The 27,656-nt window shown below is 39.2% G+C and overlaps 2 protein-coding genes across 9 annotated transcripts in view; one reads left to right on the top strand and one right to left on the bottom strand.

The window, feature by feature from the left end:
- Positions 1 to 1,085, bottom strand: part of RBM25 (RNA binding motif protein 25) — a 32,027-nt gene extending 30,942 nt beyond the window's left edge. For all 8 annotated transcript variants that reach the window (XM_087921744.1, XM_087921747.1, XM_026709078.2 and 5 more), the window contains exon 1: positions 971 to 1,085. The gene's annotated coding sequence lies outside the window, so the exon portion shown is untranslated. The remainder of the gene's footprint in view (positions 1 to 970) is intronic.
- A 2,107-nt stretch (positions 1,086 to 3,192) lies between these two features.
- Positions 3,193 to 23,839, top strand: ZFYVE1 (zinc finger FYVE-type containing 1). The gene is made up of 12 exons (XM_026709115.2): positions 3,193 to 3,494; positions 4,374 to 5,191; positions 8,803 to 9,307; positions 10,827 to 11,041; positions 14,321 to 14,427; positions 15,688 to 15,796; positions 17,107 to 17,204; positions 17,614 to 17,731; positions 18,465 to 18,635; positions 19,622 to 19,802; positions 21,102 to 21,215; positions 22,143 to 23,839. The coding sequence occupies exons 2-12, from the start codon at positions 4,694 to 4,696 to the stop codon at positions 22,373 to 22,375; spliced, it is 2,349 nt and encodes a 782-aa protein (XP_026564900.1). The 5' UTR covers positions 3,193 to 3,494; positions 4,374 to 4,693; the 3' UTR covers positions 22,376 to 23,839.
- Positions 23,840 to 27,656: the final 3,817 nt, after the last annotated feature.

Here is a 27,656-nt window from a genome sequence, read left to right as displayed (position 1 = left end):
TTCAGGTAAATATTTTGGGGCTTAGAGCACATTTTTAATACCATTTACAGGGCAATCCCCCTTAAAAAAAAGTCAGTTTGGCTTATATTTCAGGTAAGTGAATATAAGATTACAAATGTCTTTAAAAACGTCTGCAGAAGCCGGCAGATGCATAAAAATAAACGCATGGCCCCGTGGGTGCTTTTCAGGGATGATTAATCGCTACTTAAAACGGTCGTGATAGATCCTACAACCACATGAGCCTTGCACGGTTCTATAAAACCTTCCATTTCAAGGAACGCTGAAGGCGATAAAAACGAGCTCTTTTAATACCGTTTTTTAAATGAGCTGCTGTCTGGAAAAACCCATTGCCGGACTACAAAAGCTCCTCTAAGGATCCTTTTGGAGTCTCTGAGATTATTAGTTTTTTTTTTTTAAAAAAAAACCCTCGTAATTCGTTTATTGTTTTTAAAAAAAAACAAAAAAAAAACAAAAAAAAACAACCTCGTGTTTTAAACGATCTTTTTGCCTGCCGGAGGAGGGCTGCTTCGCAACGACTCCCTCACACACGCAATTCACCTCGATGCTGCGCTCGTCAAGCGCCGAGGTTACTGCATGCGAGCCAACAAGGAAGGATGGATGGCTCGGGGAGCAGCTACTCTGAACGTGAGACTCTCAGGCCTCGACACAGTGGCTTTCGGTATCTCCCCTATTGCTTTCGTCGCCCTCTATCCCTTTCCCCCCCCCCACCGTGGAGCACGATGCTTTAAAAGAAACAGGGAAGCGCCCAGCCCTCATCTTCCCCCCACTTCCATCCCCGCAAAGCGTCATAACCCTCCCTGAAAAGCTCCAAAAGGGCCACCTTCAGCCCGCCCCCCATTCCTGAAGGGCCCCCAACACAGGTGCCCCAAGTGGCCAGAACCCGCAATCCTCCCCGGTCCCGCCTCTTTATCCATAAGGATAAGCTGCACGGGCATTGCCCCTCTCTCACCGAAAACAGCGGCCGAAGACAACAGGCCCGACAAGCCTCTACTCTCCTCGACCCGGCAAAGGAAACTAGGCCGCAAACGCGCCAGAGCCACAGGCGCCGTAGCGTTACGCGAGATGGTCACGTGAACAAACCCTTTCCCCCCACCACCCGGCTTTCCGCCAAAGACCGCCCAGCGCAGCGTTCGTTTTGATCATAGAGAGGCAGATGAATAGTCCTAGAGGTATCTCGAGGTACGGGCACCTCTAGCAATTGTTTTGGTTTTGCGCATGTCTACGGTTCGGCGACTTCCGTCCTCTCTCCCGGCGCTGTGCTTGTGCCCCTGGAAGGAGCGGTTTTGATGGAACGCTCTTGTTTCTTGTAGAACATTTCTCTCGGGTTCAGCTTTAAAAGAATCTGACATGTTAACAAATATGAATTGGAAAAATCCGGTCCAGTAATAAATACTGGCAAAGAGATACAGAAAATTCTTAATTCGGTGTTGGTGTTTTTTCCAGAGTAGATTTTTATTTTTTATTTATTTTGTCTCAAGCATGCATTTGATAATATAAGTAGAAACATGATTATTAATACATGAAATAGATACGAAGAAAAGGGGACATTAAGACAGGGACGGTAGGCACGGTGGTGCAATTATGCATCTTAAGACTCCTAATTTTTAGAAGCGTTCAATGCTAAGAGGGAAAGAGGAGACATTTTCAGTTGTTATTTTTCCTCCCTCTGTTCTACCCTTGAATCGGATTTTTGCCTTAAATAATTAGGAGAAATGGTGACAAAAGATTGAAGAACAGTAAAATGATAACAGCTTTCCTGTACAAGTAGTTCTTGACTTAGAACAGTTTATTTAGTGACTGTTCAAAGTTACAACAGCAATGAAAAAAGTGGCTTATGACCACTTTAAGCCTTTTCAGCATTTGATCAAAATTCAGGTGCTCACATTTATGATGGTTGCAGATCATGCAATCCCCTTTTTGCGACCTGACAAGCAAAGTCAATGGAGAAGCCAGATTCATGTAACAACTGTGTTACTAACTTAAAAATTGCAGTGATTCACTTAATAACTGGCAAGAAAGGTTGTAAAATGGGGCAATACTCACTTTTTTAGCAACAGAAATTGGGGGCTCAATTGAGGTCATAAGTCAAAGACTATCTGTACTATATAAAGTTTCGGCAGTGCAAAAGAATGCTGCAAGGATTTTGTCTCCTGTATTTGTTGTGGAGCATCAATATTTCTTAAAGAGTAATTAACGTGGAATTCTATCTTGAGGTCAGCTTAATTGCTATAATAGCAAGTGCTGAACTGCTATATATTTCATGACTGCTGGCTGCTTTACTGTTGATAGTCAATTCTAAAAGGTAGACGCTAATCACCATTTTAATATCTTCATCATTGTTTCTGATAGTTATCCCTGTTATGATCAATTGGTATTCTTGATATTTAATTAAATCCCATTTTTCCCTGTGGTCTTTGACATTCATTGCCACAGTAGATACTGAGATCAATTGCATTTTCAGCTAGTGGGGGAGTGTCATCTGCAGGGTGTTGATATTTTTTCTCCAATTTTAAAACCATGCTTATCTTCCAAGCCAGCTTCCCTCAGTTTATATTAAGTCTCTGCGTTAAACAAATGAAAAGCCTTGCCTCATTCCTGAATCTAATTTGTGTTACAATGTTCTGTCCAGACTTACGTGATTGTATTTCACCTTAGGAAAATGAGACATTCTGAGATTTCCTATTTCTTAAGGAGATTGCATTGTTTGACATGGCTGACTTACTTAATATGATGCCTTTCTATAGTCAATGAAGCACAAATTGACGGGGGAAGGGTGATATTTGTTGGCTTTCTCAGTTATGCCATGTGTATTAGCTATAATGTCTCTCATGCTTCAGCATTTTCTGAAAACAGTTTAAACACTAATATGATGTAAATGTTAAAGGGTTGTGTTTATTCAGATATTCTGCACAGTATATATTCTATTTGGCCCATGCACCTTCTTACTTCTACCACCGTTTGTCCATAATTATGAGCCCTAGGACTTTTGAAACTACGCCTCTCTATTATATGCTTTGTGATTCTGTTTTCCTGCTTCTGAGGCGTTCTCTCCGTTTCCAACGCAAGCAAAGCTGCATGGAAAAATACTGCAATTCCCACAATGCAACTTGCCCGTCTTTTCTCCTTCCCATTTGACCACCTACCTTCCTGCCTCAAAAAAAAAATAACCCTGAAGTTCCCTGAGATCAGCTGATCAACAGTGACAACAAGGGGGAAAACAGACGATCTTGGGACTTGTATCTACCGGGGCACCAGGTTCACCCGCTGCGATCCAGATAGTTAAATCCCTTTATCGGGGGAAAAAAGGGATTCCCTCCGTGTCCACCGCCGGGTTTAGTAGTTAAAAAGAGGAGCCGGGGGAGGAGACAACGATTTGATTACTTAGTCACTGAGACTTACAGGGAGGAAAAGGAGGAGGAGGAAGAAGATGCCTATTGTTTTATAAACAATAGATCGGGCTGCGTTGTTCTTCTGTACGGTTTGTTTTTGTCGTCTTATTTTACTCCGCTTCCTCTCGCTTATTCTTGTTTATACGGGGAGATTTAGCGCCTCGCGAGAAATTAAATTTAGTTTGCGATTATCTGGATTGGTGCTTTCAAGTAACTCAATCGAACCGTGAGATATATATTTTGTTCTTTAGATTATCAGACAGGATTAAGTCAAGATCTTCTCATGGTAACGAGTGAGTCACAAGTAAACACTGAACCAGTGTGTTTTCTGTAACCACTCTTTCCCCTCCCCCTCTCCCTCCCCGCTTTCTTGGCTCGTTTAAAAGCAACTTAAAGTTAATTTTTATTGCTTTACTTTTAAGTAGATAATTCATCACTATATGACATATTGTCTATTTATAGGGCTTAAAAATATGTCCAACTTTGATGTGGTTTACTTGGTGTGTGTTTATGAGAGATGCGATTATTGCTTGGAAGAGTACAGTCCAAAACACGTTTACTTAAGATTAGGTGTCACAGAGTTTGATTGAATGGAAAGTAACTTATAATTATTTAAAACAAAAACATGGACCCCTCAGTTGAACGATGTTCAGTCCTATACTTGTTTGATAAAATCGTCTTTATCAACATGGTAGGAAGATTCTCAAGAAGTTTTAAATCATATTTGAAGCTCAAATGAAGATTTTGTATATGACTATTTTAATAAAAGATATATCTTGTTATGCAAAGATTTTAAACATACCCATAACTGTTTTTCACTTTGAAGGAGGAATACATTATGTAAAGAAAGTAACAGGTTTTTAATATCTGAAACTGTTACTGCACTTATGTATATGTGTATGTCTATATATTGTGTATGTCTATAAATCAATGTTTAAATCAATGTTTTCCCTTATGTTTTAGACATTACAAAGAAAAGACTTGGCTTACATTTTGGAGGCTTATCAGATTGTTTTTCTTACATGTATCCAAGTTTATTGTGACTTTAAGTGTGGAATTTTGTAGCCCCCCTCAGTCATTATGGAAATTTGCATTTACAATTCTTAGGCCAAGTGGATTTTTTTTATGCATTTCATGAAAGCATCATAGAAGTGAAGAATCAAAACTGATACATATATCCCAGCTTTTATAGTTCCCTCTCTTAAGACAAGAACTAATTTTAGTTTGGCAAACCAATGTATCTGATAAAAAACCCAGTTTTATAAAGTAATAATTTGTGGAAGATGAGTGCCCAACCTCCATCTGTAGATAAAGGACTGAATACCACACTTTTGTGTCAGGAAAGCTATGCTTGCAGTGGCACAGATGAAGCAGTCTTTGAATGTGATGAATGTGGAAGCTTGCAGTGCCAGCGTTGTGAAGAAGAACTGCACAGACAAGAAAGACTTCGAAATCATGAACGGACTCGAATCAAACCTGGCCATGTCCCATATTGTGATACCTGCAAACTTACAGGTGGCAACATCCTGCAGAACAGTATCATAAGCTCCAGACAAAGGGCAACAGTAAGGTGCCAAGCATGCAAAATAAACTTATGTTTAGAGTGTCAGAAGAGAACTCATGCTGGTGGAAACAAGAGGAAACATCCCATTACCGTATACCATAGTGTCAGACATCATGGGCAACAAGAGGAGGAAGGAATGGATGAGGAGACCAAGAGGAAGAAAATGACAGAACATGTGGTAAGCTTCCTGCTGGTGGATGAAACAGAGGAGATTCAGGTACGAATTGTTGTGAGCTTTGAAAATAAATAGAGATTGATAAGAATATCTTATTTGGTTCAGGATGATGCTATTTTGGAAAAAAATAAAAACTATCATTCTAAGGGTTTTTCTTCATATTTGTATCACTTTATATTCAAGTGATACTCTCCTTTGATTTGACAAGATACATAATAAGTCAAACCTGGGCATTTTATGGCCATTGAGTCACATCCAGCCCTTTGACTGCCCCCATTTGATCCGCATGGATTGCTTTTATTTCGAGGGTAACTTATTTTTTTCCTACTGTCTTCAAGCATCACATTAAGCCATAATATAGTTGATTTGGTTTTAGCATAGCTTGATGAAAATTCAAGTAATATGATTTATAATTTATGGCTTAGTACAGCATGTGTATCTAGACAATTGGGGCTTATTCAGTAAACTGGTTAGGCCAACCATTTCTTAATAATATAATGTAAGTATCCTGTCAATGTGCTAAACCAAAATTAAAGAAATCAAATTATAGTTTAGGACAATTGATAAGTTAGGCTAAAGTTTGGACACTTACCAAAATGATTTTTTCTTTATTGGTTCCTATCCTATTTGCCTTAACAGAGCTTTTCTTCAGTGTTTCCATACACATAAAAAGATCAGGATAAATTGTACATAGGAACCAAATGGTTGATTTGTTCTGATGCTCTAGGAGGCAGAGGCATCACCATTTATATTGCTGTTATTCTTCTGAGGTTATGAAGAAAAATGTTGGGCCTGACTTCTGAGAAACTAGCATTTTTAATTCCAAAGTCCATAAGCAACTTTTGCAAAACTGAACTGTGTAATCATTTGTACCCAATGAGTACAAATTGAATGAGACATCATGAAACTTTTCAGTGGCATAGGCTGCTATTTATTGAATGCCCAGTTTAAACATTTGACCAGTATCTTTAATTAGAATAATAATTTTGTTTTTCTGCCTTTAATTTGTAGCTTTTCTTAAAAAGATAGTAACAAGCACCACAACCAATTAATTGTAACATAATTGATCACCATGGTCAATTGACTACAATTTCAATACATTTATAGTAGTGGTGGCTAACCTTTTTGGCATTGAATGCTGAAACGGGAGCATGCGTGTGTGCCGGAAACTGGAAGAGCAGCTCCCTGACACGTGTGTGTGTGTGTGTGTGTGTGTGTGTGCCGGAAATCGGAAGAGCAGCTCCCTTGACGTGTGCGGGAATGCCAGAAACTGGAAGCTTAGCTTCCTGGCGCATGTATGTGCGCCAGCCATTTGGTCTTCCAGTTTCTAACACGCATGTGCAAAGACCAGCTGGCCGGGATGCGCCTGCACTCTAGGGAGGTGCTCTTCCAGTTTGCATGCCAGAACCCGGAAGAGCAACAGGCGACAGCCGGTGTGCCCGGAGAGATGGCTGCGTGCCACTTCTGGAATGCATGGGATAGGTTTGCCATCACGGATCTATAGGGTACCAGATTGAGGAAAATGTAAATCTGATTATAATTATTGCTGTTTTCTGGGCAAGTGAAGATCATGTTAAATAATTACCTTTAATCATATTATTCATCTCTTACCTATAGTAGGAATTTGTTGAACTGAGATGCTGAACAAAGTAGGACAATGCTGTGTAATCATTTAGCGAATATGCGACTTCAAGGCTGCTGAAATTTGCTATTGTTAATGCTTTATAAAATATTTAAACAATGCATAAAAAAGATTGTTAGAAAAAGATCCTAAATTAAGAAAACATGATTAATTTGTTGTTTGTGCCACCCACCCCCCTTTCATTTTTGATCGGGCTATATAGTATTTCAGGTTCAAGGGAAAATAGTGCTCCGGAATACAGGCAGACTGTCCCAGTGGTGGGATTAATTTTTTTTTTACTACTGATTCTGTGGGCAAGGCTTGGTGGGCGTGGTATAGCTTGGTGGGTGTGGCAGGGGAAGGATACTGTAAAAATCTCCATTCCCACCCAACTCCTGCGGGAAGGTTACTGCAAAATCCCCATTCCCTCCCCATCCCACTAACCTGCTTTCCAGCTCCGTTCTCCTGTGCAGGGCAACAAAAGAAGACCCAGCCACTCAGCTGGGACTTGGGAGGCAGAGAATAGATGGAGGCAGGGCCAGTCAGAGGTGGTATTTGCCGGTTCTCTGAACTACTCGAAATTTCCTCTATCGGTTCTCCAGAACTGGTCAGAACCAACTGAATACCATCTGTACCTACCTGCAACTTCTTAAGCAGCTATAAATTGAAATAGTCCATTCTCTACTTTTCTGACTAGCCACACATTTTATGGCTGCCATTTGAATAATAATTAATCCCTGCGTAAAGCCATTTTGTGCTAGTATTCTCAAAATTTGATGTATCTGTTTGCATGAAAGGTTGTTCTGACACAACATTTTTACTTTTAACACGTGTTTTATATGAAGGAACACTAAAAATGGCTCTGTCATGCACAGAATGAAGTTATAAATTTAATTCTATCTCTGTAGGACTTCGTTACTTCATTTCATTCTACATGCAGACATGTACATTGCAAATTTTGCTTAGAAATGAATATGATGAAAAATACTGTATAAATTTAAAATCGATCCTTTATATGTCTGTTTAATTTAAAGGCATCCTTTAATAAGAGTTGAACAAAATACCCACTTTTTGTTCTCCCAGAAATAAATTTCATAGTTAAGTATGGTAATCCAAGATCCTATTTTTAAATGCTGGCTGACTCAACTGGAAAATATCACAAGAGAAAATGATAGATCCTAAGAGCCAGTTTGATCTAGTGATTAAGGCACCATGCTAGAAACTGGGAGACCCTGACTTCTAGTCCAGCCTGAGGCACAAAGCCAGCCATTCCACTCTTTCTCAGTCCTAGGAAGAAGGCAAGGGCAAACCATTTCTGAAAAAAACCTATGCCAAGAAATCTGAAGGGAAAGTTCCAGGTACTCTCTAGGAGTCAATACTAACTTGATGGCATAAGAAAAAGAAACACCCATTTAAAAAACAAAATTATTTGTTGAACGAAAATGAATTTTCTTTCCTTGATATATTCATTTTTCCGTTCATTTCTTCCCCAATTTTATCCTTATAACAATATAAATTTAATCCAATTGAGTAGGTAACTGATTTAAACTTGCACCTTCTCTCGTAGACTAATATACAAAGTATTGTAGAATTATTGTGAGATGTGAACCACTCTTATAGATTTTCGTGTGTATTTTGTTTTGAACAGTCTTTGAATGCCAGAGTTTTTGTATTTGTAATTTAACCATTGTCATATTGTTTATAATCCTATTCTAAGAGAGTCTGTAAGGTTTTTAAAGTCCTTTTAGAATTAGAACGACTTACCACAAATTCAACTGGCTTAGCCTTTTGAAATTGGTAGATATCCCCACCTATTTGGGGACTGGTAGTATAAAGATATATAAATAGTAGCATTTTTGGAAGAGGTTATTAAACTATGGGAGTCCCTTTGATACAAGTCCAATCAACTCTGAGCATTGCAGATTAAATGTGGCAGTTGGCAGCTTGATTACAAGTTAGATTTAGGTAGTAGTAAGAGTTTATCAGTTATAATGTTCTCATAAAATCTTAATTTTTTTACTTGTGTTGGTAGGTGGAGAATGAAGAAGAATTTATCAGGAAACTGAACTGCAAGCCTGAACAACATGTAAAGGTTGTGTCTATTTTTGGGAATACAGGGGATGGTAAATCTCATACCCTTAACCACACCTTCTTTTATGGGCGTGAAGTCTTTAAAACATCTCCGGCACAGGAGTCTTGTACAGTAGGTGTTTGGGCTGCCTATGACCCTGTTCATAAAATGGTAGTGATTGACACAGAGGGTCTTCTTGGTGCCATGGAGAATCTAAGTCAGAGGACCCGGCTGCTTCTAAAGGTCTTGGCTATTTCAGATCTCATCATCTACCGCACACACGCTGACAGACTCCACAATGACCTCTTCAAATTTCTTGGAGATGCTTCGGAAGCTTATCTAAAACACTTCACCAAAGAACTGAAAGCAACCACAGCCCGTTGTGGACTGGATGTCCCATTGTCCACTTTGGGTCCTGGAGTCATTATCTTTCATGAAACTGTATACACACAGTTATTGGGTGCTGGTGAGTAGAATTTGGTGGAAATATATGGTGCATTAGGGCTGCATGAAACTTTGGCGGGATGTACTGATGTAGCATATCTTCAGGTGACACACTCTTTTTCAACAAAATGCTGAATCGAAGTATTGCTCTCCATTGGATTGAATTGATCAACCTGTTTTGATATGGATGTAGAAATTGACTACTGTAAATGTGCTCTGTCTGTCTGTCTCCCTCTCTCCTATCTATCTTGTCTGTCTGTCTGTCTGTCTGAAATTTATATATCTGCCCATCTGTCAGGCAATTCTGAGCGGTTCCTTGTGAAATCATTTTAAAAACTAAAAAACACTCAAAATATAAAATAATAAAAACAATAAAAAGAAAAACTTGACGTATATCCATGCAAACATCTCATCATCTAATCTCCCAATGCTTGGGATAGAAAACCCTTCCGCCAGGTCTTTAAGACTTTATGGAAGGGTAAAAGGGTGGAGGTCTGCTGAACTTCAGCGGGCAAAACGTTCCATAGGTCAGGAACTGCCATGGAAAAGGCATGCTCCCTAGCTCAAATTAGATGACAATATTTGGGGGAGGGAACTAGGAGCCCTCCCACCCTATCTGACCTGGTAGGACAGGCAGATGACTTTAGGGAAAGGCAGTCTCATAGTCTCACACAGGACTTTGAAGGTGATGAACAGCATCTTGTATTGTACCCATAGAAACACTGGAAGCCAGCGCAGCTCACACAACAGAGATGTTACATGGGCAGAACACAGAACTGTGTTCTGGACCAGTTGAAGTTTCCAGGTGGTCTTCAAGAGCGGTCCTAGGTAGAGTTACTGCTCAAATGAGAGGTGACCAAGGCATGAGCAAGGCCTCCCAACAAGGCTTCCCAGTCCAAGGCATGGGTATCTATGCCTCCCAGTCCAAGAATATGTGCAAAGCCCTTCCCACCAGCGATGGCTGCCACCTGCTCTCTAAGCAGGACCACTGAGTCCACAAAGACTCCCAAATTCTCCTTGTACAATGGGTTGGCTGCTGTGAGAACAGACTGCTGGACTACATGGGCCAGGAGTCCAATGTAGGCAGGTACTGTTTATGCTCTTAAGGGAGCTTATTTCCAGGTGAATATAAAATGATTTAAACCTTAGAAGCTTAAATCATTTTTATCCCACTCTAATTTTTTATGATTTGATAATGGCCCATGTTTAGTTGCAAAAGTCTGTCTGTATTGCTTCTGATTATTTGAAGATGGATTTAGGCAGAAATGTGATTACAACAGATACTCACCTAGACATGGCATAAATGCATTGCACATATATTTTCTTCCTTGTGTTTCCACAAATATAACAAGCGTAGAAATCCTTAAAGATCTAATATAACCCATTTGTTGTGTAATTTTGTCTATCTCATCACTGTTATTTTACCCTGCTCTCCAGAAATATATGACACTCAGGATATTCTAGATATTCAAATATGCCAAAAATATTCAGAATTATGTGGTTCACCACCATACTAACAAATGCATGTTAAATCCATTCAGATAATCCTTCTGAGGTGCCTGAGAAACTAATTCAGGATCGATTCCGCAAACTTGGTCTCTTCCCCGAATCCTTCAGCTCAATCCATTACAAAGGGATAAGGACACAAAACCCGCCAACAGATTTTTGTAGTCTCAGGCATGCTGTGGAGCAGCAGCTAGAAAATAATACCACCCGTTCTCCACGTCCTCCTGGAGTTATCTACAAAGCCCTCAAAGTAAGTAGAATTTGCTCTGTAGAAATGAGTCCAGATTTATAATTGGGACAGCAATTATAATGTTTTCCAGTTTATATTCTGTGGTAGGAGCCTACGTTCCAAAACTTACAGTTGTCCCATTTTAATTCATGGTATAATTTGATGTAACTCTTTCTCAAATGATAGGCCCTGAATTTAAAAAGTAATCTAGAGCAACCTTGGCAAGCTGGCTGAGGAACTCTGGGAGTTGAAGTCCACAAGTCTTAAAGTTGCCAAGGTTGGAGACCCCTGATCTAGAGCAACTGTGTCTCAAGAGTTGGCAGGCCCAAAATGGTACAGCAAGTGAGTCAAGCCACAGGAGTAAAAAGAATCTGATCTTCCTCATCTGTCTAGGTCTAGGACAAATGTGCCAGAATCTTGGCAAGTCAACAATTTGTTCAGAGCTCTTTATTTTCCCTCTTCTGTTAGTTAAATAAATGTTTGATAGCAACTTTTTATGTTTTAACTTAGATGTAACTAAGCCACCCAGAGTTAACCTAGAGTAAGATGGGTAGCAAATAATTTTAATTAATGAATAAATAAATAAATACATACATACATACTGTGTTTCTCACAAAATAAGGCTGGGTCTTATTTTTTTTTGACTAGGCTGTTTTTTCGGGGGTGACTTAATTTCCTCCCCGACCTCGAGCGCCCCATGCGCATGTACCTCTCCATAAGGCCATTTCTATCGGCTGATGAAAGCTCTCCAAAGGCAGAGTCACCAGCCACTTCGGGGTAAGGCGTGGCTGCCCGCGTCCCCTTGCCATGAGGCAGTGTCTTTTGGGCAATGGAAGCTCCCCAAGGGCAGTCACCAGCCACTTCGATCGGCCAGTAGAAGTGGCCTCAGGGCGAGCGCCCACGCACACTCCCCTCGCCGTGAAGCCGCTTCTATCGGCTGATGATAGCTCCCCGAAGGCAGAGTCCCCAGCTGCTTCGGGACGAGGTGTGGCTGCCCGTGGGGCGTTCCTGACAGGAGCACCCACGCACACTCCCCTCTCCATGAGGCAGTGTCTTTCGGGCAATGGAAGCTCCCCAAGGGCAGTCACCAGCCACTTCAGCTGGTAGAAGTGGCCTCATGCACACTCCTCTCACCACAAGGCCGCTTCTACATGCCGTTCGAAGTGGTTGGTGACTGCCCTTGGGGAGCTTCCATCGCCTGAAAGACACTGCCTCATGGCGAGGGGACACAGGCAGCCACGCCTCGCCCCAAAGCGGCTGGTGACCCTGCCTTTGGGGAGCTATCATTGGCCGATAGAAATGGCCTCACGGCGAGGGGAGTGTGCATGGGTGCTCGCCCCGAGGCCGCTTCTACTGGCCAATCAAAGCGACTGGTGATTCTGCCTTCGGGGAGCTTCTGATGTTCTATCGGTAGTAGATTGGGGTACTCTAACCTAGGCTACCTGCAGGGCGTTCCTAAAGGCAAGTTTTCTCCCCCCCCGCCCTTCCCCCCCATTTCTCTTCACCTCGTGTAGTTCTAACGAACGATGTGAGAAATGGCGGGGAAACGCATGGTTTAAATAGACCTTAATTTGGGGGGCAGGGCTTAATTTCACCTCATGCCTAGAAATCATGCTGGGCCTTCCTATTGGTGGAGGCCGTATTGTTGAAAAAACATCATACATACATACATACATACATACATACATACATACATACATACATACTAAACTGAGCTAGAAGAAACTTTGGTCTCGATGTGGAGCTAGTGAAGAGCCCATGCAGATTCAATACTTTTTTCTGTCTGTTTTGGCAGGACTGGTTTTGATAATGTCTGTAATCTAAACTCTCAGTGTCTCAGGCTGGGTGCCAGAGCACTATAAATACATAAGCAATCAGAACTGAGCCATTGTAATGCAATGGAAAGGTCCATATTGTTACCAGGGTAACTGACAGGACATGGTCTCTAGGCAACAACTTATTCTTTGGTTTGCCTTGACTTTCCTCAATTTCCTTAAGCGAGAAACTAGATTTTCATTGATAGGTACTAAAGATGTGGCACCTAGAACAAACAGAGGTTAGAACCAAGGCTCTTCAGGGAGCAGTATAAGATGCTGAGTAGCAACAGCAGGGAAATGTAGCGATACAAATCCTTCTTTACCTACTTTACCATGTGGAGAAGTTTTTGGAGTGCAGACTCATTGAAATATTTTTTTCACTAAAATGTCTTCGCCTTTCCAATGGAGTGGATTTTTCTTTTGTCCTTTCCTGCAGAAAGGAAATGAAATGTAGGTGATATAGTCCATGATTATTGTTACCTCCCCTACAACTATTTGATGAACATGATGATGCAGTGAGAAGCGTATCTGTTTATTCCATGGAAAACGTATTACCAAACTACCTAGTATTATTTTACTCCCCAAATCCTTTGTAGTTTTGCAACATTAAACATGATTTAGGATTGACGGTGCTCAGCCATTAGCTTTAAGATGTATTCATTTAAGGTTTATTTCCAGATTAAAATGAATGAAAAAAAAGTGACACCGGATAGATAAATAAAAATAACGATCCCTCAGGGAAATTTTCTCATAAGGTTTCCTTTAAAAAGTTCCATCCTGGCTAAGAATTCCCAGGGGGTTAAGAGATTAGTGGTTTCTTTATGCTTGCTTATGGCTAGTGTCTGCAAAGTTCACGTACTTTCTAAACTTTTGATTTTGCTATTAATTCATTTCTTTTGGGGAACAAGATTTTATTTCCCCCCCCTCTTTTCTATGCTTATATCTCAGTTGATATAACAGCTAACTTCTTCATACATAACTATTAAGATTGTTCCTAAACTTTTTTAAAAAAAATATGCTCTGGGCTAAAAATTTATAATGTAAAACAGGGAAGGAATAACAGATTATTCTGCGTGTGATGTTAAAAGACCCTAACAAAAGAATAATGGAGAAACTTAGTAGGTTTTACCCTAAGGCACAAAGTAGTTTGCTTGATACTTGCATAATGTGTTGTTTGGATTAAGCCAATTATGACTCATTCATAAACCATTGTTAAACAACCAGGGATTTGTATGAGGGGTGAATCCAATCCTGAATTCCCAAGTGCTATTTTTTTCCACCTCTTTCAGCAATTGTACACTTGAAATTCAGTTGTGCATTCAGAGACATGGATGGCTGTAAAAGAAAAAAAAAGGGAGGGCAGGAGTTTTGAGGGTCACAGGCTGTTGATCCCTTGACCTATACCTTTCCACAAAATAGTTCTGCATTCAACATGCTTACCATTCTGTGTTTATTAATGATTTGTCTTTCTCTTGTTATCCAGGCATTAAGTGATCGGTTCTGTGGTGAAATTCCAGATGATCAGATGGCTCATAGTTCCTTTTTTCCAGATGAGTATTTTACCTGCTCCTCTGTATGTCTCAGCTGCGGGTGAGTAGATATGAAGGCCCATCTTTGAATAAAGTTTATGTACTCCTAGAAAATGTACTACATGTTGTAATGTTGGAGGGATTCTAAGAGTTGCAGGTAATCATTTGGTTTTGTTGAAGAGTTTCTTCCTGTATATATTTCAGATCATGTCTGCTACTAAAACAGTGATGTGTGGCTCATACACTACAGGTGTGGCTCATACACTTATATACATTGGATGACTTTCAAATTGGATTTTTTATTTTCTTTGTTTGTTAAGATGTTGTATACGACTTAACATATTCATTTTAAATGGCCTTGGTGCTATTATAATTAAGCTTTCTGCATTAAGAAGATAGGATTTGGGGTATCATAAAAACTAATACATTCTAAAGGAACTATATTTGCTTTTGGATAACACTCAACAGATTAATCTAGAAATAGAAGTTCCATTTGTTGCAATTTCATATTTACAGTTTGAGCTCAATAAGTAGTTCTCTGGTATTAGAATGACATTTAACCCTCATCAGATGGAACTAGAGACCAGCTAAAATCCACGCATTTAATCATTAAAGATTAGTGCTAAAATTGTAGTATTTATTGTAAGAGCAGTTCGCTATTGATGCATATGTCTTTTTTGTGTAAAATTTTTGTTGTCCTTTTCATTTCTCTTTCGTTTTGTTGTATAGATGAATAATTTCTCTGTGTACTGTTATGGCTGTTTCAAGATAATCAAGTGAGCATTAGATTTTGATAGTTATAAAATTACTAGGGGAAACCAAGCTGTATATAAATATAAGGCAGTAGGACCCTCAGATACAACAAATATTCAATTTTAACCATTGTCAGTGCAGGCGAAAGTGCAGAAAGGTAAGTAAATATCTCCTTCATCCTTTTGCTGACTGCCTTTGAATAGCCATTGCAATGCCATTTTTCCCCTTAAATTGAGGCTACTTTTTCCAGTGAAGATCTGCCAGCAGTAATATTATTGCAAGGTCCTATTATCAAATCGTGTTGTTATACTACAATACCATAAGTCTAATATAGAAAGGGAAGGAGCAAAATTCAGTTTTGTCTCTTTTTCTGATTCTTCCTGCCACCATTCCAAATTTGATTTTTGGGAAAACTCACTTTTTCTAAGATGAATTATGTAAAAAGAGTTTGATTATACCGTTACTTTGGGCAAGCTTGTAAAATTGAATTATGATTATACTGTTCTGAGATATGTCGTGCCAACCGTTTGGCCCCCGACCCTTTTTTGCTTTATTTTGCAATTTTTAGAAGTGGGTGTAAGAACAGCATGAACCATGCAAAAGAAGGAATGCCCCACGATGCTAAGAATCGCTGTAGATACACTCATCAGTATGATAATCGAGTATTCACTTGCAAGGTGAGTGGAGCAACGCAAGTGGCATTTCTGGTACTGGAGGAGACCATGAGCTGCTAAGCTGAAGGTGACCCACAGTTCATATGCACTTGTATTGTTTTACTATCGGTAAAGTGGGTTTGTATTGTTATAGACTGCCTCGTTATTTCTGCAATCAAAAGGTCTTTTTGCCAGGTTATTTAGGAAGATGGGTAACTGGCGAGCAGGTGGCAATATAAACCCAATAAATAAATAAATACATTGATGGTTGTCATCTAAAAGCAAAAGCATTACTCTATTTCTCAAGGAATTAAAAAAAAAATCCTTGTCCAGTTCATTGCTAATGCATTTTTTCCAGATGAATTAGGAGCGAAGCTGTTTGGAACAACTTTAAAAAAAAAATGATTCAGAAGTCCAGTCCTAATTCACTACTAATTCTTTAGGTGAATTAGGAGCGAAGTTATTTGGAGCACCAAATTATGAAACTTTAGAGGAATCTGCATCCATCTGATGCTGTCTTATCTGGGGATTCTTGATATACAGTATGTGCTTCAACAAACATGTCTGGGATGTTATTTCAGACAGGGGAAAGGCTGCTTTAGAAATTAGCAATTTCCTATTGTTCGTAGCATATTCTTTGAAATACCAGAGGGAAAAAAAAAAGAGCCAATCTGTAATAAAGCAAAAGGCTTTTTTCGTTCGTCATTCAATTTCCTGCTACTTTTGGAATTCCCAGTTGCTTGTCAGATGCATTTGCCTCATTTCTTGCTCAACCACATTCCAATTTACATTAGTCAAGTTTTTGGATTTCCTAAGTAAAGTTGGAGTTCTTTAAAAAAATTTTTTTTTTAAAAAAAACCCTCTCTCTGGGTATTTCTGGCAATGTACTGAATTAAAACATTTTTTTTACCTTTTGAAAATATTTTAATTTGGGGGGATGTGAGTAAGGTGGAACAGATACAGTAAAGAATGTCCCTACAAGCCTTCCTTCTGTGCATATTACATGATGTAGCTAATTCTAGCAATCCTAAGTAGTAGAAACAACATGAACAGGGAAATCTTTTTTGTAGATCCCAGACAATAGATTTCAGCTAGAAATGATGATGATGATTTTTCTAATTTATTTTTGGTTTCTATTTCTCTGCTTAAAACCATGATAAGTTTTATGTATGTTTACGTTGTCATAAAAGTGTCCAACTCATGATATTTCTTACTATTTCTTTTCTAAAAAGAAAAATTTGGGTGCAGAGTAGGCTTGAAGATGAATATTTGAAGAGAAAAGCTTTTTATATATTTGAAGAGAAAAGCTTTTTAATCGATTTCTTGCTTTTCAGGGTTGTTACGAACATGGTCAAGAGGTTAGGGTAGTGCCCAAAACATCTGCTTCTACAGATTCCCCTTGGATGGGCCTTGCTAAGTATGCCTGGTCAGGGTAAGTATAGGTCCATCCCTTCCCTTTCTGCTCTCCTAGTCCAGGGACCTGCAACCTTAAACACTTAAAGACCCATTTCCCACAGAAAAGAAAATACTGGGAGCCAATAATTTAACAACTGGTATGACTGGATGGGCGTGGGCAACTCGATGTCACTTACTCCCACCCAGTCACCTCCTGCTCTGGAATATGGAGTGAGTCTCCATCCCTTACCATCACTCTTACTTTCTCAGGCCTGGTGAGGAGTGACGGGGAGGGTCCAGCCAGTAATGGGATCAGCTGACAGGGAGCGGCAGCAGAGAGCCAAAAGAGCTGCATGTGGCTCCAGAGCCGCAGGTTGCAGACCCCTGTCCTAGTCGTATCACTTCAAGAGGCTGAAGTGAGCAGCTCTTTTCTTCCCTACTTGCAGATATGTAATTGAGTGTCCCAATTGTGGAGTTGTATACCGGAGCCGACAATACTGGTTTGGAAACCAAGATCCTGTGGATACTGTGGTGAGGACAGAGATTGTACACGTCTGGCCAGGAGTAAGTCTATCAGCAATGGTTGGTTTCTACGATTTTTTTTTTTAGAACCATAAGGATTGGAAAGGGCCACTTAGTTAAAGGGTGGACAAACTTTGAGCCGAGATGTATGTGTGTCAGGAACAGGGGGCTATCCAGTGATGTCCACTGTTTCAGGCCTGCACAAAGTGATTTGGTCTGTTTTTTAACATTTCGGAAGGATGTTGAGGGTGCGGAATGAAAGAAGAGGTAAGCCATTCCTGTTCACACCCTTAAACACTTCCCTCAAGATTTTGGCTGGTGCTAAGGAGGCTCAGCCAAGCTATTAGAATTCACCCAAATTAGGCCACTGAGTTCAATTTAACCAAACTCAATATGACTATAATTGATGTGTGCTTTATTCTGGGTTGCTAACTCCTTCCCTGGAATTGACACGTAGAAAAGAATTTCCAATGACTGGATGTTTAAAGTTCTTCCTAAGTGGCATGTCATTCCAATGCAAGTGTACAGAAATTGTGCCACCTCTGATGTTCTTTACTTTGAATTTAGCAGCTCTTGGCTGCATGTTCTAAAGCCCCTGCAACCTACTCAAAATGTGTCATGGTCAGGACTGATCAATCCCCCAATTATTTCAATGGTATTAATATTTTTTTTGTTATTCTTTGCATAAAGGGAAACATCTGGGTGTGTTTGATGAAAACAGCTTAGCAGCAGCAGTCAGACTGAATAAGATGTCCACATTACTGTTTCATTTCAGACTGACTGCAGCCTGAAGGACAATAACAATGCTGCTCAGCGCCTGATCGATGGAATGAATTTCATGGCACAGTCAATGTCTGAACTGAGCTTGGGACCTACCAAAGCTGTAACCTCGTGGCTGACAGATCAGATTGCTCCGGCTTACTGGAAACCCAATTCCCAGATTCTGGTACCCAACACCACCATAATTATTTGCAAATGTTTCTTGTTTTTCTTCACTTTGCTTTTTCCGAAAAGCGGAACTAATGGTTCATGTTTTGTCTAAATGCATTTATTACAATGTACAAATCTATAGACTTAAGGATTATTTTTTTTTTTTTGCAGAATTGCAAATAGCTACTGCCCCTGGATTGAGTATAATTTTTTCCCAGGAGTTTAAAAAAAAAAGCCTAGGGGATGTGGTGGGCAGACTGTCTGAAACATTAGCAGGGTGTTCTGTTTTTTTCTATTCTTCAAATGTAGAAGAACAATGCACCACTTTCATCTCCAGGGTATAGTTTTCATTTCAACAAGATTAGTTTCTATATACTATATGCTAATTGACCAGCCTATCTTTTTCTGTTCCTTTAAAGTCAAAATGAGACACAATTCCTGACAGTAACCAATGGTTGGTTATTTTGACTTTTTCCTTCTCTCTCTTCAGTGCTAGTCCACAAGCTCCTTGGATAAGACACCAATACTTTGCCTAATAATTCCTATGCATCTGCCAAGATTCTCTCAGGAGGCCAGCTAAGTGAAGATATCCATATTAGTGAGGGATGTAGCAATGTTGGTTTAATCTATTCTTCTCTGATTTGGTGTGATTCAAATATATTTAATTACAATTTTCACCAAGAGCGGTTGTCCAATGGCAAAGCATATATTTTGCTTGGAAAGGACTTAGGTATTTCTAAATAGAACTGGAAATGCTCCTGTCTAAAAAAGTCAGTCAGCACAGATGCTAAGCTAGACAGATCAATAGATGATGCAAGTTGACAAACAACATGGTTTTTGTGAGAACAAGAGTAATTCGATTATTTTTGAAGGACATTAAGTTTAGCCAAAGCCAATTGACTGGCTTAAATACCTCTTCATCTACCTTTTTTCCTTTATTTTCATTAAACAGGGGGAAAAAATCCTGTAATGTTTTGACTTTGCTCATCTTTTCTTGTTCAGAATTGTAGGAAATGTGGCATATCTTTTAAAGATAATGACACCAAGCACCATTGTCGGGCTTGTGGAGAAGGTTTTTGTGATGGTTGTTCATCCAAGACCCGCCCTGTCCCGGAACGTGGTTGGGGACCCACACCTGTGCGAGTATGCGACAACTGTTATGACAACAGGGGCGTTCAGTTAGGTAATCTTGTCTTGATCATACTATGTGTGTGAATCAAAGTGAGGAATCAACAGTGGGTTGTTTTTTTTGTAATACTGTATTGTGATAATGTAAATCTTGTGATATCTGAAAATGAAAGCAAACTAAACGATACCTGTGATCAACTACTTGTGAGATATAAATGTGAAAAAAATCCATTGAAGAAAATACAAGAAATTATTACCTCAGGGCACATAATCACATAAGCAACCTGCGTATTGTTCTGTTTACTGTTCATGCAAGTCTCTCATATTCATAAATTGTTAAAGCATGAGGGATTCTCCCCCGCCCCCAAATAATTTATCTTATTTAGTTGGTGTCCTTGCCAGTTGCATCTTTTGTTGGCTTAAAAATGAACCATTTTAGGTTATTTATTTATTTAAATTTATTGGCTGTACAGCTCCAATGGACTCTGTGCAGTGTACAAAACTAGGAAAACTAAAGGAACAGCAAAAAACTTTGAATCCCACAGGTAGCTGAGGCAAAAACAACAACACAACACATGGGCCATTGAACACATAATAAAAATCAACCCCAGGCAGAATATTTTTTTGAAGTTTTCTGGAACCTCAGGAGAAAGAATGCTGTCCTTATCTCTGAGGGGAGGGTGTTCCAATGGGTGGAAGCTGCAAAAGAGAAGCCATGCATCTTAGGCTCCACAGACTGGCAAAGCTAAATGGAAGGGACCTGGAGTACATCTATCCTGCTGGATTGTACTGGGAAAGCAGAAACTTGGAAATAAGCGAGATAATCACAATAGGACACACAATACTGCTAGCTTGATAGGCTGCTGTGAGGATGTCACTCCTAAGTGTTCATTTGATAGCAGCTGGAAATCATGAAGATTTCTTAAAGGCCAACAGAAAGGTAAGAAATGGTCCTGGATTTTACCTATGAACACATTTATCTGGAAATATTACACAAATTTGGTTGCAGTTCTTAATACTGGTATTTAACTCTGAATGGATTTTGGTCTCTATTGTAGACCTGCTAGGATATCTATGGGAGCTTTATAGAACCATGATTAGAAGAAAGCATTTAGCCTACTGAATCCAAATTAAAAAATCTCGGACAGATGCCCTACCAACCTCTGTTGAAGCATATCCTTCAATAGGATGTTTTCACTTTGATAAGATATAGTCTTGTGGTTTTACCTAGTATTCATTCAGAATCTGCTTTGGGTAACATAATCGTTCTTACGTTGTGATGCTTTTAAAATAGGGTTAGGGGATTCCTCTGGGGTTGTGCTTTTGGTTTTGAGCCCTTACATCTGTTTTGCAGAAGTAGCTGAGGCATCAACAGATGAGGAAGGAGGGACAGTGATTGCCAGGAAAGTTGGTGAAGCTGTGCAGAACACTCTTGGGGCTGTGGTAACTGCCATTGACATCCCACTGGGTAAGTGCTACAAATGGCTTTAGAAAGGTTCTGAGCTTATTACCGTGTTTTCCCCAAAATAAGACTGGGTCTTATTTTCTTTTGGGCTCCAAAATAAGCACTAGGATTTATTTTTGGGGGATATCTTATTTCCCCCCAATGTACTTTAAGAGTATGTGGGAGGCCCACTTCTGCTTGCTTGCAGTGGGGCAGGAGGCCGTGTGGCACGCCAATGCCACTGCTGTGAGGCAGGGGGGTGGAGCTGCGTGAGCAAGCAGTAAAAGTGGGCCGGTGGCCATGCGAGGTTCTGCTGGATGGGGCTGCTGGAACTGCTATCACGAGGCAAGGCAGGTGTCGGGGCATGGATGGGCCCGGCTGCAGGGACCCTAAGGTAAGCTGTTGCGAGGCAGGTGGGGCAACTCTACCTCTCACCTCGTGGCCATAGCACTGTAAGCAACCAGATGGAATGAGTGGGCGGCTGACTGCACAGGCACTTAAGTAGGGCTTATTTTGGGGATAGGCCTTATATTATCCTTTTGGGGATAGGGCTTATATTAGGTGCACACACAAAAACATGGTAGGCTTATTTTCAGGAAACATAATAGTTACAAAAATAGGCTGGGGGGGGGGAGAAAAATGCAGGGGATCTGCCTCTGAGGAGCTGATATTTCTTAATTGATGTAAATTAAGTACTCTAAATTACCCTCACTTTGTGATTAAGGTATTTTCAAATCTCAGTTGGAGGCAGAGAAATTTCCCAGTAGTGTTTTCTTTCCTGGCTGTGTCAATAGGCAGAGCCACTACACAGAGCTTAACATCATTAAGGTACATACATACATAAACTTTAAATTAATTTTTTTTGGTAAACAAACAGAAGAGACTCTGTAACTTTTGCCCTGATTCACTGATAACAAACTAGCTTTGTGGGATTTTTCTGATCGTTTACAGGTCTTGTGAAAGATGCCGCTAGGCCTACCTACTGGGTACCCGACCATGAAATCTTACACTGCCACAATTGCCGGAAGGAATTCAACATCAAATTGTCAAAGCATCACTGTCGTGCTTGTGGCCAGGGCTTCTGTGATGAATGCTCCCATGAGCGCAGAGCTGTCCCTTCCCGTGGTTGGGATCATCCAGTTAGAGTCTGTTTTAATTGCAATAAAAAGCCTGGTGATCTTTAACCCTGACTTTCCTTCTGGGTATGCAGTAACACCGTAGCTTCTCAGGGTTAGATAAAAAGAAGAAGAAAAAGAAAAACTAGGCAAAATGCATGCTCCTCATGTCTAGCCTTCTTTACATGTGTAGATTTCAGTAACGTGGAATAATCAATAGCCCAGAGAAGGCTTGATTGCCAGTTGTGATCATGGAAGTTGGGGATGTGGAGAAGCTTGCAATAAATTGAGGAATCCCAAATCCAGTATATACCAGTCAACTGTATGTATTTCTATATCCCTATAATGTATGCTAAATGCAGCTGGCTGATGAAGCATTGATAATTTACTGTTAACAATGAAACATAAATAGAAATTGGATTTTTTTTTTTAATGTAATGGATCAAGCACAACCTCTTGAGTGCCTTGGGATTCATTTGCTTGAAGCATTCTGCTACTTACAGCATCATGAATTTCAATAATTGTGATTCTACAAGTTGTTCACTTGAAATAATCACCATTCACGAGCCTTGGTTTTGAATACAGAGTACCAGGCCTTTGGTCTGGCCATTGCAACTCTATCACCCCTATTTGTTTTATCCCATTCTGGCTTCCTTCTGCTGGTAGGGTCTTCCCAGTCAAAGCTAGAAAGAGGAAGAATGCTCTTTATTACTATGTGCAAGGTCTGATGTGCAAGATTGGAAGCCCTTGTACTAAACACAGTTCAAGTCTAGAAAGAAATTAAATTTAAATTTAATTTAATTAAACTTAAAATCAAAGCCCTTCCAGTTTAATTCTGAGGTGATGAACCCTTACTCTTCTTATCCACAAACTTGTGAGGTTGTGGATTTCTTTGTGATATTTACTCATTTCTTCATCTAATTCAGAGGTCTCCAAACTTGGCAACTTTAAGACTTGTGGAAGTTCGCAAGCCTAAAGTTGCCAAGTTTGGGGACCCCTGATCTAACTTGTCCAGGCTGAAAGCAATGGTAAGTACAAAGCAAACTTCCCTATCTAGCAATGTAGTATTTGTTTAGCTTCCTAAACTTTAGTCCTTTGTAAGTTGGCAAATGTCTGAAAGGACCCTCAAAGCACTCAAACAAAACTGAAAATGGGCAATCCTCCGAGTGTACAAGCAAATGAGACAATGGCATTTTTTTTTTACAACAGCCCTGAACTGAACCACTTTGAGGCATTGATCTAATCACTGAATAAAACCATGGGATTAGGCTTTTCTGTGGATCTTGTTACAGTGATAAACAAGATACCATTAGAACCTTAATTTAAAAAAAAAATCCCTTTTTGCCTCTTCTGAGTCAAATGGCACATTCCTGTGGTGGAGACCATCTACATTAATAATGGCTGGACTTTGGCATGATATCTAACACTGATTTCCAATTTATTAAGTATATTCTTGTATATCTTGACGCCTGAAATCCTGTTGTAGGACTGTATTAAATTAAGTGCTATAAAGGACTTACCCCTTCTGAACAAGTGTGATGATTTTTTTCTGAATGCCTGCCTAGTCTTATTCTGTCACTAGAGAAAAAAAATATAGTGTTGACTCTGTATATTAGAACAGAATTGGATTATATAGTAATACATTCCTGAAGTACACATGACTTAGTATGTATTTTGTAATTAGAAACTGAATAATCTTTTGTCCTCATATATATTCTATCCTCCAAGGTGGAGGATTCCCCCCACCCCAATATTATTTTTAGTTTTGACTTATGGTGGAACATGAAAATGGAATTTGTTTGTAGAATGTGTGTTCTTCATGCATGTAGCTCTTCCACCAATGTTATTGCACATACAGAAATATTGAACGTTCCTCATATAAAAGACTCACTTGCAAGCTTCTGCTTTATGTAGTTGTTTTTTTTAAAATCAAATTTCATTCTAAGGAGCTCAATCAATGTTTGGTAATGCTGTCTTCACCATCCTGGTGCCTTTAAGCTATGTTAATTTCAAGTTGCATTATTCCAAGTGACTAGGCATTCTGCAGTGCAAAACACAGTAGTCAATATACTACTGATGCTGTCAAAGGACTGTAGTTGCATGGCCTTTACTATGTCACTAATTAAGTGGGCTTAAAAGGTCATCCTTAGAACAGAACCAAATATACCCTAGAACATGGCTGTCAAACTCCTGGCCCACAAGCTGGATGCGTCACATGTTGGCCACACCCATGTCCGCTTTAGCAAAGGGGAAAATAGTCCCGATATATCATGTGACACCGCCTTGATGACATTGGATACCCCTGCCCTGGAAACAGTTTTCTACTAAAATAAAAACTACTGCTCAGTTTGCAATCAAAAATTAAATACTAAACATCAGTATGAAAATTGGGAGAGAATGCTAATGAGAATGCCTTGTTAGTTAAAAGGTAGTTATGCAAACACTTATATCAATGCTTAAACACTTTAGGTTGACTTAACAAATTTCAGTGTATGAAACTTACAAGTATTCAAGGTGTCAAGTTGTACATGATCTTCATCGATTTAAAATCCTGGATTTCCAGAATAAATTGTAACATTCTTAAATTCAGGATCATAGCATACCTAGATTATAGGAAGCCAAACATAATGCTATAGTAATGTTTCAGATTTTAACTGTTCATTGCAATATGGTTGCAGAGAATTATCCAGATAAAACTGCTGTTGTATAAATGGATCATAATAAAGTTTTGAGAGGAGTTGGACAAATATTCTATTTAAAAAAGAGATGCATTGACATTTCTATAAATGTGAACAAATAATGGACGCTGTTCAATGCATTACAAAATGAATTGGATATGGAAGAGCATATTGTCCATGGAAGTTTTTACTTTGCAGAGGAATCCCACTTACAGGAAACTGATTTAATCTATCTTCCCCTCCTTGTCTCCATGTTAGGGCTTGGATCTAGTGTTTCTACAAATGCCCTGCAGAATCCAAAATATGTTTGTATCTGTTACAGAATGACTTCTCTAGCGTATTATACATTGGATAACTGGAATAATTTAAAATACATTAATATAATCATTTTGTTCTACTACACTTTCACCATATTAAAAACAACAATGATTTTGGCACAAACTTCTCTCTCCTGTAATTTGCTTAACTCTTACAGAATGTTTATTTGCTCAAAATAGAACACAAATTCTATAGCTCTGTCTGATGTCAGCATGTAAATGAAAATGTTTTGCAGACCTTTAGATTTACTAGTAATCTTTCCTCCAGTGATGCATTCAGCTAGTGTAAAATGGTTCCAGATGGGCAAATACAAAGGCCAGATTCTGTAACCTAACAGCTTCCCTGGCAAGATTGCTTTTCACACAAAATAGCTAAAAACACAAACTAGCCACACCCTCAAACTTTATTGAAACCCAACAAGTGTCTCAATTAGAGATGCCAACTGCTATCTAGTTTTGGTGTTTTATGTAATTAAACTGAAGCATAGCTTTAGATTTTGTAAGATTGCAAGACCAATTTTGTTGAGGTTAGGCAGTACAAGACTCATATAAAACCAAATCCAATGAAATATAAATCAATAATTGACATAGAGCATGTTTATATGTCAACAATTGACATATATCAAGTAAGATTTTATCAATTTATCAAAACCTTTTTCTTCCCGTTTAAAATATAAGTTTATTCTTAAACATAATATAATCTTTTCTTTACATTCTTAAAGGGCCATTGGGATTTTTTTCTTTGCTTGTTTTTATTATATAATGTATCAGTCTATTTCAGTGGATATGTGACTGAAGGTCTATTGAAACAAACACTGAAATAGTGTAAGGCTTGTGGCTTTGTCTAAAAATAAACATGTTGGATAGATTTTTATGCTGGATGTATAATGCTATTCAAATAATGGAATTTTCCGCTCCTCCTAAAAGCTCTATTCTAGCCTGCATTCTCAAACCCTTTTTTAAATCAAAACTTTAACGTTACATAAAATATTCTGAAGAAGATAGTAACAGGCAGAGGATAGTTATCACTTCTATTCTTTGAATAGAAACAGCCTCTTCTGGAAATGTACATTTCTTAATCATTTATAATGTTGGTAATGAATAGAGACTAGAGAACTGAAGTATATGGAAACCAGTCCAATTCGTCATCCAGCTGGGGCTAACCAGACAATATCGGGGGTCTGGGTTTTGCAGCATAATGCAGCATGAAACAGAGAATAGAATACAAAGAAAAAAAGTTGGAAAAAGTTTTTCCAATGGTTAAAGTCTTGCTTTAAAGCCTTGCTTCTGAGTATTGATTCACCTGTGGAGGTGCTTAGTAGCACTAAGTTTCTGGGTATGCAGCTTAACAAGTAGGCTAGCTTGGTCGCTCAACAGCAAGACACTGGTGAAGCGGACACAGCAGCGCCTGCATTTTCTCTGTTGCATGAGAAAAGTACATCTTCCTCCCCCTGTCTGTACCACTTTCTATAAGGGGACGATCAAGAACATCTTGTCATATTGCATTAGTCTGCTTTAGAAGCATTAGTGCTTCGGACAGGAAGGCAGTTCAGAAGAGTGGTGAGGATGGCAGAGACTATTGGCAGGTAACAACCTTCTATCCAAGACAGCATATAAGAAATGCTTGACCATGGTCCATAGTATTGTCTGGTACACTACACATCTTCACGACCTATTTTCCTTGTTACCATCTGGGAGGCTTCATGGTGTCTGGTTGGTGTGTGTGTGTGTGTGTGTGTGTGTGTGTGTGTGTGTGTGTGTGTGTGTGTGTGTGTAGGTATAGATAGATGTCTCTCTGTATATAGCATAAGTGTATCCGTGTTATGTATGAGTATACTTTTGAGACCAGGCAACAGAATTTCATTTTTAATGTATGTCAGTGTACCCACAGTAAAAAAATTATCTATTAGGGAAAATTAAGGACAGTCCAATCAGAAATATGTTTACAGCTGTTGTTAAAAAAAAACAGTGGCAAAACACAAGGCAATGAAAGCTTTGGAGGAAATATCATTCATGCTATCTATCCTACATTAGGCTTAAAACCAGAAACTTCCCATCTCTATTTTAAAGGTAACATTACACAAATAATATGCTTGACTATAATTATCTGCTTTACTTAATCTTTGAATAATGATGGGCAGAAAAATATGTGCATGAATGTAGCAAAGCTCACTCTGGATTGTTAAGATTTTGAGACCTATTTATGGAACATTCAAATATTCTGCCACCTTCTTAATGGGGAAACCTATCAGCTTTCACTTTCGTTGTATCAGAAGTCATAGAAATACCAGAAATTTGAATTTCAGTTTGTAGATAATACTACGAAAAGAAAAACAAAACAAAAAAAAGAAAATG

This window comes from Pseudonaja textilis, chromosome 1, assembly GCF_049901715.1.
Source record: "Pseudonaja textilis isolate UNSWEBS1 chromosome 1, rPseTex1.2, whole genome shotgun sequence".
In the NCBI taxonomy this organism is placed as follows: Eukaryota; Metazoa; Chordata; class Lepidosauria; order Squamata; family Elapidae; genus Pseudonaja; species Pseudonaja textilis.
The sequence above is the reverse complement of the archived record's forward strand: the minus strand, read 5'-3'. Positions and strand labels throughout refer to the sequence as shown.